The 14,013-nt window shown below is 27.9% G+C and overlaps 1 protein-coding gene across 4 annotated transcripts in view; it reads right to left on the reverse strand.

Moving 5' to 3' along the window:
- LOC114122033 (protein unc-13 homolog B) overlaps positions 1-14,013 on the reverse strand; it is a 162,891-nt gene that overhangs the window by 4,557 nt on the left and 144,321 nt on the right. For 2 of the 4 annotated variants that reach the window (XM_050197490.1, XM_050197492.1), the window contains 20 exons: positions 13,084-13,174; positions 9,895-9,969; positions 8,625-8,844; positions 7,623-7,743; positions 6,379-6,485; positions 5,388-5,529; positions 5,176-5,302; positions 4,795-5,114; positions 4,582-4,732; positions 4,355-4,513; positions 4,160-4,285; positions 3,750-3,911; positions 3,375-3,656; positions 3,087-3,308; positions 2,840-3,006; positions 2,388-2,655; positions 2,159-2,290; positions 1,329-1,542; positions 1,008-1,208; positions 519-614 (listed from right to left, as the gene is read on the reverse strand). In XM_050197490.1, coding sequence (XP_050053447.1) covers positions 519-614; positions 1,008-1,208; positions 1,329-1,542; positions 2,159-2,290; positions 2,388-2,655; positions 2,840-3,006; positions 3,087-3,308; positions 3,375-3,656; positions 3,750-3,911; positions 4,160-4,285; positions 4,355-4,513; positions 4,582-4,732; positions 4,795-5,114; positions 5,176-5,302; positions 5,388-5,529; positions 6,379-6,485; positions 7,623-7,743; positions 8,625-8,844; positions 9,895-9,969; positions 13,084-13,174 — 3,383 coding nt within the window. Of the gene's footprint in view, positions 1-518; positions 615-1,007; positions 1,209-1,328; positions 1,543-2,158; positions 2,291-2,387; positions 2,656-2,839; positions 3,007-3,086; positions 3,309-3,374; positions 3,657-3,749; positions 3,912-4,159; positions 4,286-4,354; positions 4,514-4,581; positions 4,733-4,794; positions 5,115-5,175; positions 5,303-5,387; positions 5,530-5,841; positions 5,949-6,378; positions 6,486-7,622; positions 7,744-8,624; positions 8,845-9,894; positions 9,970-12,423; positions 12,433-13,083; positions 13,175-14,013 lie in introns of all 4 variants that reach the window. The other 2 variants (XM_050197489.1, XM_050197491.1) reach the window with 2 other exon arrangements.

A 14,013-nucleotide genomic window follows, 5' to 3' on the forward strand; every position in this document is an offset into this window, starting at 1 on the left:
TAGATTGTGTTGTTTCATTATTAGAAATCAATGTTTTTTTTTTTTTTATTGAGGTATGGGCATTAAAAGTGACGAGAATAGTATAGGTTTTATGGTTTCAGCGAAATTTTATGATTTTATTTTCTTTTAGTTATGTGTCATGTGAGCATAAAGAGAAAATGTTCAACACAAACTTGTTTTTAAGTAAATAGAATAGATTTAGTATCAATGTAAATGCATAGAGTTATTTAATAAAGGAATCAATACAAAAGCAATTTAAAAAACAAACCGAGAAAGGTTTATTAATGAATATTTTGCAATTGAAACAAAAAATAACTATGGTCGATTTTAGTAGCTTGTTTTTTTTTATGTTTATGAATTTAATATTTTTTAATAATTTCGTTGTTATAATTAATGTTTATACTGTATTACTATACAATACATATAATTATTTTGAATTTTAAATGGTTATTCTCGATTTATAGTTTAAAAAGTAAAATTTTAATTAAGAAAAATATACACATAAATATAATACATACCTGTTACAGTGAGCTTAAATTCGTTATTTGTTGGATGTGTTTCAATGTAAACGTTAATAGAAATTTCTCCATAAGGTTCTTCATATACGTAATTTTCTAATTAAAAATATGTAAACAAAAAAATAAAACGATTTTTAGTTAATGGCTTTAAAACATTATTATATATATTCAAAACTGCTTTTAGTCATGCAAAACAGTATAAAGAATCGTTCTTTTTCTAAAATTTTTGTATAATATAAACACAAGATAATATAAGAACTTTTTAACTTAAAGTAGGTACCTACTCTGCACCTACATATTATTATAGTATAGCTACTATAATATTACACCATACAATTTATATATGTGTATTAATTTATTTATGGTACAATGGCTCTACGGTGGATATAGTACTAGTTATATTCTATGTAACTTTTTATATGGTTATAACTTATAAGTAATTTTAAAGGGTTTCAAAAATAATTTATATTTTAGAGAATGTAATTTTACCTTGTAATGGTCTTCTTGAAATTTCAAAAAGTTTTTCCATTCGACTTCCCATTGATTTTACATCTTCTTCTGCTTCATCTAATGCTTCTTCCTCTTCGGTTTCGTCGTCCTCATCATAATCCATTTCGTCCATTTCATCTTTTACCTCAGTACCACTCATTAGTGATGGTTGTCGTGGTAATGGATCATTTTTTTGTGGTACTTTATAGAATACAAATATTTATTATTAATTACACAACTCAATTCCATTAACTAAATCTATGGTAAAAAATAAATATTTCACCCCCTTTTATTACTTTAAAAATTATCAATAAAACATACCTTGATGCAGTTGCGACAACACAAACGTTTTGATGAGTTCATCTGTGGATCTTGTGTAAAGTGACAGAGCATAACATAAAGATAAAAGATCTGAACTTTTATCCAAATACTTCTTTTTCAATCCATTTCCACCAGCATGGAAGTATGTTTTTATTGTTTTTAATGCAGATTCTAAGACCCTACACTGCTTAGTATTTAAGTTCTTTTCCATATCCTAAAAAAATATATATTTTTGGTTCAGAAAATAATTAGTGGATTGATTTTTTGCAGAAGCAATATACAATATATATAACTTAATATTTTTCTATACATATTCAGAAAATGTATTGGTCGATTATCGTTTATTTTTTTTATAAAGTCATATGATTTCTGAAATATTTTTCTAGTTATGCATATTATGATCAAACACTTAATAGACATTTAAGTATATTATATTTAAATTTGTCTGTTGTAGTTAAAAGTTAACATATTTTATTGGTTGTGGATATTGGTGCAGAAGTATTCAAAAGAAGACAATGTTTAGAATACTATTTTTGTTATTTATTTCATACGATTTCGAGTATTTTATACACATATCATAGAAAAATTTAAAATTATTGTTTAATTTCTAGAGACAATTTTGCTGATTGTATATATTATATTAGGTATAGAAGATAAATACAAAAATATCATATTTATGAGTTTTAAAATTTCGAAGAAGTAGGCCCAATAGTGTTAACAACAATAAAATGGAAAAAATTACCGTTGAAAATCTGTATTGAGCTTACTTAAGTCAGTTGTCATGTATTAGTTGTGTGTGTAATATGCTATAAAATAATTTGTGTAATTACCATCACTCCTGTTAAAGCATTTTTAACATCTTGTTTTCCAGCCATATGGTTTCTAATTAATCTGGACATGTCTTCAATTCTAGCATTAGCTGCCAGTGATCTAGCGTTTTCACTAAGATTTTTCAGTATCATCTAAATTAAAAATAATGCATTTATAAAACCAATTATAAACCTCAATGCCATAACATTATATAATTTTGTATCATTTATTTAAAATAATGTTTCTTACACTTTTATCCATCATTGGCGGTAAGACTACTGATCTTTCCAATATTCTTATTACAAGTTTCCATAATTCACGAAGAATTCGTTTTAGTACAGGTTTCTCACAAGTTTGAGCAAATAATGATAATGAGCCATCCATTAGATCCATCAATGGTCTTAATATTTCGTCTACTTCCATCATAGATACTTGCTGTGGATTTTGGCTACCTCCTTTAATACTTTGTAATAACTCACCAAGTTCTTTGACGCTTTTCTTTATCTGTGGTTCCAAACTAAAACATTTGATTACAATTTTTTTTTAACGATTATTTATTATTTTTGAAAATAATAGTATTAAAACTTAAATATATCGACATTAGTAGTAGGTATTGGCTAATAAGTAAATAGTAATCAATAAATTGTATATAATATATATACAATACGTGCATAAATAAATTGAATATGAACTGTTTATACCTTTTTCCGAATTTTCCAGATAGTTCATCTAAAGCTTTTAATAATTGCGTTTGTAAGTCATTTAAAATATCTGTAGCATCTTCTTCCAGTTGTTTGCCACCCATTGATTCAAACATTTTTGTTAGTTGTACTCGTAGTTGTTGAATATTATTCATTAATATACAAGCCTATATATTTAATACACGTGTTATATATATAGCACACGTAAATACATAATATATACAAAGATGAAATATTTTAAACTTACAGTTCTTTCATCTAGTTCTTTAGCATCAAATTCTTTTTGAACTATGTCTACGTATGCCAATAACACTTTGACAATTGTTTTAGCAAGTCTTTTCATGTATCGATTGGATATCTCTGGGTCAGGACATTCCAATTTCGATATAACTCCAAAACATTGTGTAAGCTGAGTGAATACGTCTACCACTGAGTTGGAAAATAATGCATGCTCTGAACTTCTTTGGAACTATAATTACAAAATAAAGTTTAAAAAACTTTTAGATCAAAGTTTAAGAAGACGACGCTTACTTACCCCATCTTTTTTGTCCCTGTTAAAAGCTCCGTGCAAATATTCTAAAGACACATCGTCGTTTTCATTTAGCCATTGCATTACAAACGGTTCAAACCAAGATGGGTACTCGGGTATTGCATCTTTGTACGGCGGTGCATCTTTTACGTAATTAGTAAATAGCCATTTTACTTTAAAATGGAGGTTCATGTACGCTGAAGTTTTACAAAGTCTATGTGTTTCATGTTCTTCTAGAGCATACTTCATGTCTACGGCAAAGAAGCTCCACATTGTTGCTGCGGATAACTGTAAAGATAATTAAATTATAAAAATACGTCCGTAAATATATTATTATAATATAAAATAAACAATACAATAACAATTTATTAGATAATTCACCTGTCCTATATTAAGTTCTGCTGGAAATTGACTCAGAACAGGCGCATAACTATTTCTATCTTCTTCGATTACGGAAGCAACGAGTGCTACAAGTTTATCCCAAAAGCCTAAATCATCTAACTTTGGTCCCGTGTCTTCGTCTCTTTTTTCATTTGGATCAGTCTTTAAAACAAAATAGTTTGTTTGTTAGCAAGTTCTAAGTAATTTTATAAATTGTAACACACACACACATATATTTTTGAATAACTTGAGTTTAATGTTTCAAAATTTCACGGTAGTTCAATATAGCACAAGTAAGATCACGGTACAGTTAGTAATATTATTAGTATTTAAAACAAGTATAATTGTTATACCAAAGTCCCAGAACCACAAATGTTTAATATCTTATTTTTAACAAGCAAAATAAATACCTGATATTCTCTGCCGTATAAATCGTAACAATTAGCGAATAGAAATTGATAAGTTGACCTTAGACATGCTTTAACACAGTCCTTAACAACGGTACTAGCTCTTGGTGGACTTGAAAGTTCTTGTACCTAAATATAAACCATGTTATAACTGTTGTGCTACTATAAATTATCATTATTATGTTTAAAAAAAATTACCTTCATTCTGAAAAATGTAATACTGGTCAATAAATCGACAGTTGATTTAAGATCCATTAATTTTTCTTGACTGGATGCTGGAAAGTTATTTCTATACATTGATAAATCTATTCTGAGCGAATTATGTAGCTGATCAAGCAGCTTTACGAATTTTTCTTTCTGTAAGTAATGAAAAAGAAGATTTTAAAACCATGATTGAGAACATTACATTTTCTAATGATAGTTACTCCAAAATTCGATGCTGCAAAACGGTCGCTTGCGCTAACGGCTGAGCTGGATGTTGTGTGTGCATAGTAGGCATTGATATTTGCTAACAAAGTACTCATTACCGCTGGGACACCAGGACATAAATATTTTGTTGAAAGACAATGAAAGTGTCTAAAATACGAGATTATTCCTATTAATATTATAGTTTTAAAATTACCATGTCATAAACTTACGTCATTGCTTGGTAAATAGATTCTATGCCATATCTCATAGCGAATTCGTCGACAATATCCTGTGCAGGAGGTTCAAAATACGTTTTCCACCCATCTTCTCCTTTAGCTTGAGGTAGGTGGACTATTCCAGCATTATTTTCACACAATGAGTGAAATAAGTTTTCGTGAAGACACGTGTATTGGATATGATAAGGAGCGACTTTTTCCTCTCCTTTAATTTCTACATTGATATGTAATCGAATAGCACCGGATACCGCTGATTTATCAGTCCTTTTTTCAAGATTGTACCAAACGTCCATTTCACCCGACAACGTCCGAACCTAAATATTTACTTTTTATTCATAAAATCTATATTTGATATTTATATTATATAATATATACCTCGATAATAGTTTGTCCTAAAAAATCGTCCGATTCTCTAGTTAATTTTTGCCTGAGTCTCGATTTCAAGTCGTTGTCCTCGTCCCATACCCTGACTTTAATACGATCCGAAGAATTGTGGCACTCGCTATCAATTTTGAAAAAATATGTATATATTTTTATGTATAATATATTATATACAGTTACAGAGAAAGTGCAAAAGAAATACTTACAAATAAAATTTTTCATTCCAAACAGGATTGAGCTCTTGAGGCATAGTTCGCGTTCTTTTTTTAACTTTACCCACTTGAACAGTTACGTATGGATCTGATGTACCACTTTTGTCTTTAGCAATGAGCCCTTGAGCACATTTTACTAAAGTAAAAATTAAAAGTTATAATCGGAAATTATTCAAAAAATATATGAGTTATATTAATTTAAAGCGCTGGTTCATTCTAAAGCTATATGTACAATATTTTGCACGTGCATACAAATGACATACAATTATAAATACATGCAATAAGCGTTTAATTTTTATTGGAAGACGTCGTTTAAATTACTTCTGCTAACTAGATATCGATGATTTATGTGATTTGTTTGATTTGAAATTTAAATATTAATAAATATTTGCTCGATTCCAATTTCTAAGCTGTGAGTAAGTGAACCCTAATAAGCCTAACCGCTGACCTGTTATTTCGATTTTGCACGACCATTTAGAAGTGCCTTCAAGAACGATAGCTTCCGCTTGCTCCAAGGAATCGATATGCATATCAGGTTCCACAGAAAACATGGTTCTTCAAATACGCAAAAACCAAAACAATAAAAACAAATATTTACACACAAATTGATCGGAGGGAAGGAACCAAAATAGTTGAAAATTTTTAGATTTAAATGAATGAAAATTCTTTCTTAATATTTTTGAATGCATCATAGATGTAAGCGAAAAAAAATATAAACGTTTGTAAACATATTTCAAACATTTTTATCAGTGAACAAACAATAAACCATGCACAAAAGTAGTTTAAAACAAAAAATACACAAAATTATAGTTAATTGAAAGAATTTTCATTAAAAATCTCGTGCTTAAAAAATACACATGAGGGGTTAAATATATCAAAACACCAATTCCATAAAATTCAACACCAAGCACAATGAAGGTTGCCACACAAAGCTCTTTGAAGTCGTCTGCTCATAATGTCAAATTCGTTTTTTTTTTAAACAAACCTGTGATGGCAATTTTTGCTGACCACTTGCAGGTACCATCCAAAACCGATTGTTTCACTGCTTTAATATGACCCTGATGGCTTTTCTCCTCCACGCCGAACACTGATCTGCGTATAATTTAAAAAAAAATACATAACAACCATTTTTTCCACACCCACACTGCGTGTATTATGTTAAACTAAATAAAAACTTCTTCCAGATACTGTGTGCGTATTTCTTAATGATCCGGAATCTCTGTTAATTGTTTCCGCATTAATTTCGAGGCCCGGAAGCATTTAGCACAAGTACACGACGTCATTTGTCAACAAATCAGCGATTTATTTCTTTGTGATTGTAACTATTATAAATTGCATCTATACTCGTGAATGCTGTCATCTCGGTTATCTAACTCGCATCAATAACAGCTTTTCGTCTGAATTCAATCTGGTCGTAGATCTGTTAACTTAGTTTGTTCGTAATAGAAGTGTCCGATGACGAGCAGATTGAAATTAATCTGACGGCGTTCCATTTGTCTTAAGACGACTGTTTAATAAGCGTTTTATATATTACGTCACGCATGTCATCCTATTTTGACCCCGATTCTTTTTCAACGATTGCCATATGTTTCCGTTTACGGGGATATTGTCGTACGCGTGTCCTGACATTGTTGGTAGATATATTTCTTTTATACGAGTTACGATTCATTTAAAGACTATTCGTATTCATTATACTCGGACAAAAAATAAAATAAAATAAAATAGTAGATTGATAGATAATAGTACTGACTGTTATAAAATCCAGCACTGTGGTTTAAGTTTATATTGAAAATACTTTATTTTAGAACATTTATTTCGTTAATGAATAAATAAAAATATAAATTTTACATATTGAAATTATTAACAAAATAATTCCACTTTTTTTTCTTAAAAATCGCCTATTTTAAAAAAAATATTACGGTATAACAGTTATTGTAAAAAATACAGCTTGTTAAAAGATGTATTTAATTTTTATGAATATTAATAAACAATAAATTTTACTAAGAAATATTTTTGACAGCGTAGTTGAATGTAATGTTTAAGTAAAAATTAGTAAGTGATTCCTACTGGAACCACTTAGGGAGATTTTTGACATTAAATTGACTGAAATTCATGCAGCCTGCTGTGAAATATCTACAATTGCAGTTTACCAACAATTGCACTCAAGGCTCTTATGATTTTATTGTTAATTTACTAAATTTGGTGTTTGATATTAAATTGTTAACTAACCTGATAAGTTCGAAAATCTCTGGGTGATCTCGTTCGCGTTGCAACATTCTGTCTTTCATTGCCTGTATAATTGAGATCGCTTTATCTTCGGCACCGTGTTTGGAACTTTTTTCGGCCGCTCCTTTTATTTGCAGGTAGAAAAAAATATAATATATATACGTTTTTATGTTTTCCATAATATAAAAAATTGTACGAGGTTTTTTGTTGTATGGATATGAAATGTATTAACTATATTTGTTCAATTTTTATTATACTGCTTGGAAAAATGTTTTTATTTGTACAAAGATTTTCAAAAACTTTAAAAATATGAACTTTTTATAGTCGAAATATTTTTATTTTGTCTATTGTTCTACATCATTTGGTTTGTCACAAATGAAAAATAGAACGATTTTTCAAAATTATTTTTATTCAAAGTTTGATCAGGTATATCCTCCCTGGAGTACTAAAAAGTGGGTTAACGGTAAATGCTGTATAGAAATGTGTATCAGAGGTCACATAACGAATTTGAATAAAATTTCAGACAATTTCAAAAAAGTATTCATTACGTAAGTTTATGTTTTTAAGCATACGGGATGAAAGTATTATGCTTATTTTTTGTAAAACTATTAGATAAGATGGTATTATTCTACAGCGTGGAATAAACATATGATAAATTTATTAGAATTGAAATTGTTTTTGATGTAATCAAAATTTACAGTAAATTAAAATCGGATGTCCATGGTAAAACTTTTATACATTGGCTGAAAATATCGGTCGATGTATTCATACACTCGTGATACTAGTGCTTTTGGATAAAATAACTGCTTTTGTTATTAATTGTCCTCATATTATAACGAATGCGCGATATAGTAATATGAAACTCGTTGTGTTTCTGCTATAATATTAATTATAATGTCGTTGGTTAAATATTTATAATATTTTCACTGCGCCCAATTATTATTATTGCTCGCAACGTTTGTAATAGTTTAAATAATAGTCACTTTTTTAAAAGTTACGACTTACTTTGCAAACAGTCGGCGTTTAAGAGCTCTTTACACTTCTCGTGGCACTTGACCCCGCATTCGGTGCACCGTACCCCTTGTCGGGCGATGCCCCACAGCAACCCTTCACATTCATAACAATACGTCGGTGAAGTTGCAGTCCACGAGACGAAATTATGCGGTGTAGTCGATGATATTGGATAGATTAGAGCTTGCAGAGCTTTTTTGTATACGTGCATTTTCTGAAATATTTTTGAAGATCGTGGTATTAATTTTAATAACAATATTTTAGTGATCCAGTAATTCGTCTGTTTTGATATTGCGATCAATACGAAAATAGTCGCAATGGGTTTTTTTATTATGTCATTATTTTCAATTGTTTTTCTTTTTTTTTCCGAATGAAATAATCATAAGTTATATTCGTGTTTTTTATTTTACTACAACTTTATTGAAATAATGAAAAATAATAATGAAATGTATCATATTTCTATCAATATAGCTAGGGCAACTTTATAGAAAATAGAGTATTATACTTGTTATTATATTATGTCAAACAGTTAGTAAAAGTTTTATAATTTAGTATTTACAAATTCATTTTTATACATGTTTTTCACGTAATTTTTATTTTATAAAACATTTCTTGGAATTAGAATATGAAATATTATTTTGGTTTTAGGATTATCAGAGATGTAACTGTAATATTGCTGTCTATCAACATCGTACATTATTCCTTAATTAGGGTATTGCTAATATGCCAAATGTGAGGAATGGCGAGAGGGGCTGATTGTTAGCTAAAGGTTTTCTGGCACGCGTCTGACTATATAGTTGTGACCGATGCAGGAGTGTAGGTAGAGAGCGTGAGACACGGACATCACCAAAACTCTGCGACGATCCGTACGGCCATCAGCGAATCTTATGGCATACACACTCATGGCACGTTAAATATATACCCGGATCGGTAACCTTTATACATTATCTAGAATACCTGCTTTATAAATATATGTCTTATTCATTCTTATTTTCTATTTTACTTAAATAAGGTAATTCTGATCTCAAGTATTAATATTACACATCGAGGTCGAGTCCCCGAGACCTCGTTAATATAAACGTAACTTGTCGGAGGGAAGCGACCGGGGAAGAGGGAACGTTACACAACTTTTCATCAGACGTGGTTAAAAATATACAAATAAAAAGAAAACTCTGAGAAAGTAAACGTTGGAATTTTTTCATTTGACAAACTATTTTTTAATAACGAAAAAAAGCGAGAGATTTGTTCATTTTAGTATACTAACCAGCTCTTCGTCGTTGAGAGTCGGACGTGGAACTCCTGATGCCAGTCCTGCGTTTCTTTTTGTGGCAGCCATTGTCTAAAATACACCCACAAGAATTCCAATAATAAATTAATAATGTAAAAACGGGAAAACAGTGAGCAATAAAGCTATTGTAACCATAAGCGTAAATATTAAGCATTTATGCAATAACGTGTACTTGTTTAATAATTATACCCATGATGCTATTAAATAAACCGACTTTATTATAACTCACCAAATCATTGATATCACTATAATACTCAAATGGAATAAGAATGTTATGATGACTAATGTAAGTAGTTTAAAAATATATATTATATAAATAATATTCGTAAATAATATCTCACAGAAGAGATATAAATGCTTCGAGAAACTTTTCAACACTTTTTCTACTGTATATATTTCACGCTTGTTGTTGATGTAGTCATAAAGGGAAAATAATGATGTCAGCATAGAAAGAAACTTCGAGTAAAAATGAAAATTTTTTTCAGAAGCATCAATTTTTCGTTTTAAGATAAATATTGACATAGTATTACTACGTTTCCACATTAAAATAAAAACTTATTATAATTTTAAACTAATTTTATTGTATATTATACGCTATAATAATTTAAATATTTTTTTATTGGTTAAAAACATACTTATAAATTAGGTTTTTGTTATAATTACAGCGATAAAATATACTTATATAGATTTATATTATATAATATCATTTGAAAAAAAAAATACAAGTATTGTTGAAAACATTCTTATTCCAGACAAAAGTATAACTTAAGAGTTTGCCCGAGGAAAATACTTTTAAGAATTTTTTTCTCACACAACAATGAAAAAATAATATAAATAATTTTAAAATCGTAATTGTAATTTTTGAAATTATGTGATTCGTAATGAACAATATATTTTTTTAAATATTTTAAAAATATATTTTCTCGAGCAAATTCTTATTTAATTGAAATGTCTGTGAACGAAATCACGAAACATATTTTACGTTGATAAGCACATTACTACGATCTAGTTTCTATCTTAAGTAATTCAATAAACATGTGCAGAAATAATTACGTATAGTTTATTTTTTGGTTTTAGTTTTTAAAACGTTCAAATGATAAGAATATTAAATTAAAATTTTTTTTCATAATTAACGTAGCTTTTCAACTACACGCACATGTCTATTATATAACTGTATCATTATAGATAAGTATTTTATATTGTGTTCACAGTCACCTACAGTTAAATAAACTGGATTAGAGTTGTAAAATAGAAAAAAAATGTATATATATGTATAACATATAAATTAATAAATTGAAAACACTAATTGTCTATAATTCTACATTAACTAAATATTATAAGTTACATATTAAAACTAATTCTATGTTAGTAACGATTTAATTTCCATTTTAATGAATTGAAATGTGTATAGAAATGTAATGCATGCATTATTAATTGTTAAAAAAATTAAAATTGCAGAAAAATAGCCGCTATATATGTTAGGTACTTAAGTGTTATCGGGAGGGTTAATGTTTTTTTAATTAATGTATAAGTATTATCTAGAGGTTAATGAAATAAAGTGGATGTATTAAATTAATGTTGACGAATTATTATATACATGGATCTATAGTGCTCGTATAAGTCTAATAAATTACAAGAAATAGAGTTTGAGCACTTAAGAAGTTCATTACGACATATTTTCATTAAATATGTATAATATACAATATATGTATAATGTAGAATTTAAATTCCTAAATATAATACATACAGTTTTACATTTATTTATGATCATAAACTAAAAGATTCTTTCCCATAAGAATCAATCTCAAATTTTATTCCAATACTTTTTGCTATACAAAATAATTATTATAATGAACGTAACAATTTTATATGGGTTATTTATACGTTAAGTAAAATAATTAATCAATCTGTTTTGTAATATCAATAGTGTCATATAATTATTAGGTATAAATAGTTTTTATTATACTAAAATTAAAGTACCTTGTTGGTTGTTTTTTAAATTAAAATGGTATGTTTTTGTATTTAAATATATAAAATAAAATTTAAATCGTTTAAATCTAATTCTATAATATAATGCATAAATTTTTTAAATATTAATTAGTGAAAATGCTGAAAACTGTACAAATATAAATCAAATATTTTATGATGTACATTATATAAAAATATATAAACAAACAAAGCTAATAGAAAAAACTAAGCAAAAGTGTATGGTACATAAAAAAAATATAATATATAAAAGATACAATTGCTTAGCTATTTCATTCTACCTCTAAAATAATTTTAGTATTTGGAATTTCTAGAAAATAGAAATTTAAATTTTAGTGTTTTAATAAAATGGTTTGGTGCTAAAGCGGTGTGTGATTTGTGTGTGTGCGTGTGTTGTGTTTAGTGTGTTAGTGAATGTGTGTTTTCATGGACGAAAAACCACGTCACCAGATCTAATAGCGTGCTCTATATTTTTCTCTAAATAAATGGTAAAAATAAAAAAAAAAAAGAACGCTATACCTTGAGAACCTGGATCGATGCGTGAAGATCACAAACAACAGACAATATAACACAAATTAGTTAGTTTACATGTTTATGTTAAAAAATAAAAATAATGAGTCCTATATGTTTCAACTATTTAAACTGAGCCTATTATTATAATATAATGCCTATTTAATTAGATACATAAAAATATATATAATATATTATTATAATTTTTAAAAAAAATGAAATAAAATGTTAAAGTTTATATTATAAATTATGAATGATTAGCGTTTGAAATGAAGAAATTATTTAAAAAAAAAAAATCTATAGAGGATGATTAAAGAACATATTTTACATGGGACACACGATGAGAACATGTGGAATAGCAACAAAAAAACATTGATATAGGTACACATAAAAACAACATAAAACATGAGGGTAAGAGAAACCATTTCACATGAAGAAATTATAATATACGGTATACACTTAGAAGCGAAAATTTGTACAAAAATATTTACTACCAAAATAAATCACCGGGTACACTCGTTTCTCGGTTGAATTATAATAATATTATTACTTTACAAAAACGCCGTATACTCGATTGATATCCAATTTTCGGGAGTTTATGTTCCCAATAAGTTTTAATGAGGGAAAAGGATGAATTTAAATTGTATTAATATTAAATATTTTGCTTACCAGTTCCGAGACAAGAGGGATAGATTTTCTCCTGGGTCGAATATCCGGCATGCTGTCGATGTTGCTATAAAACGGATTGTCTCCAGGGTGTCTATAATAAAACATGGTAAGATTATGTAGATTTGATTATTGAAGATACTTTTTAAGGTTCTGTTAAAAAAAAAAATGACAGTTTTTAAATTAGCTTATACTTATATACTTATTGCTTATCTGCCATTCAAGAAAGACTAGAGAGTTAATAACCAGTAGTTCCGAAAGCACACGGTAAGTTTTAATCCAAATCTTTGCTACACAAGTGCTTATCAAAACTATACTTTTATAAAGTAATTGAGTGGTAGTAAAAAATGTTTTCGTTAAATGTATTGTACGTACACGCAATAAAAACAAATAAGCCAATGACGGAAATGGACGGTCTATTAAAATATTACCAATGTAAACAAATTATGGACTGCATATGAAATGAGTTTCCGTTTTTTCGGATACATAATAATCGATTTCCATAAAAATTAAAATATAATAATAATTGAGTCCATAGTCCATACTTTAATACTGATTACCGTAAAATATTGAAAAACAAAATTTTCCATTTCATTTTGACAAGCTTAGGACTATTTGTTGGAAAAATTCTACGGGAAAGGTTAGCATAGACGAATGTGAGTAATAAACTGTATTATTAATTTGTTTATATTATATATAAATGAATAAATACATTTAAAGTCTTATACGCTTATATTGATATAAAAACACGAGCAATAATTTTTTTATGTATTTCAATCTTAATATTTGTTTAGTTTGTAATAGCTATATTTTTCAATTATTTTGTTTTCTTAGTCATTATATTATTTCTTTTGGTTAGTTTCGGTCAATGCACCAATTCAGTATTTAAAAGTGTTGACATATATTTATAATATATATTCAATATTTCAACTG

Source organism: Aphis gossypii, chromosome 1, assembly GCF_020184175.1.
Source record: "Aphis gossypii isolate Hap1 chromosome 1, ASM2018417v2, whole genome shotgun sequence".
NCBI lineage: Eukaryota > Metazoa > Arthropoda > Insecta > Hemiptera > Aphididae > Aphis > Aphis gossypii.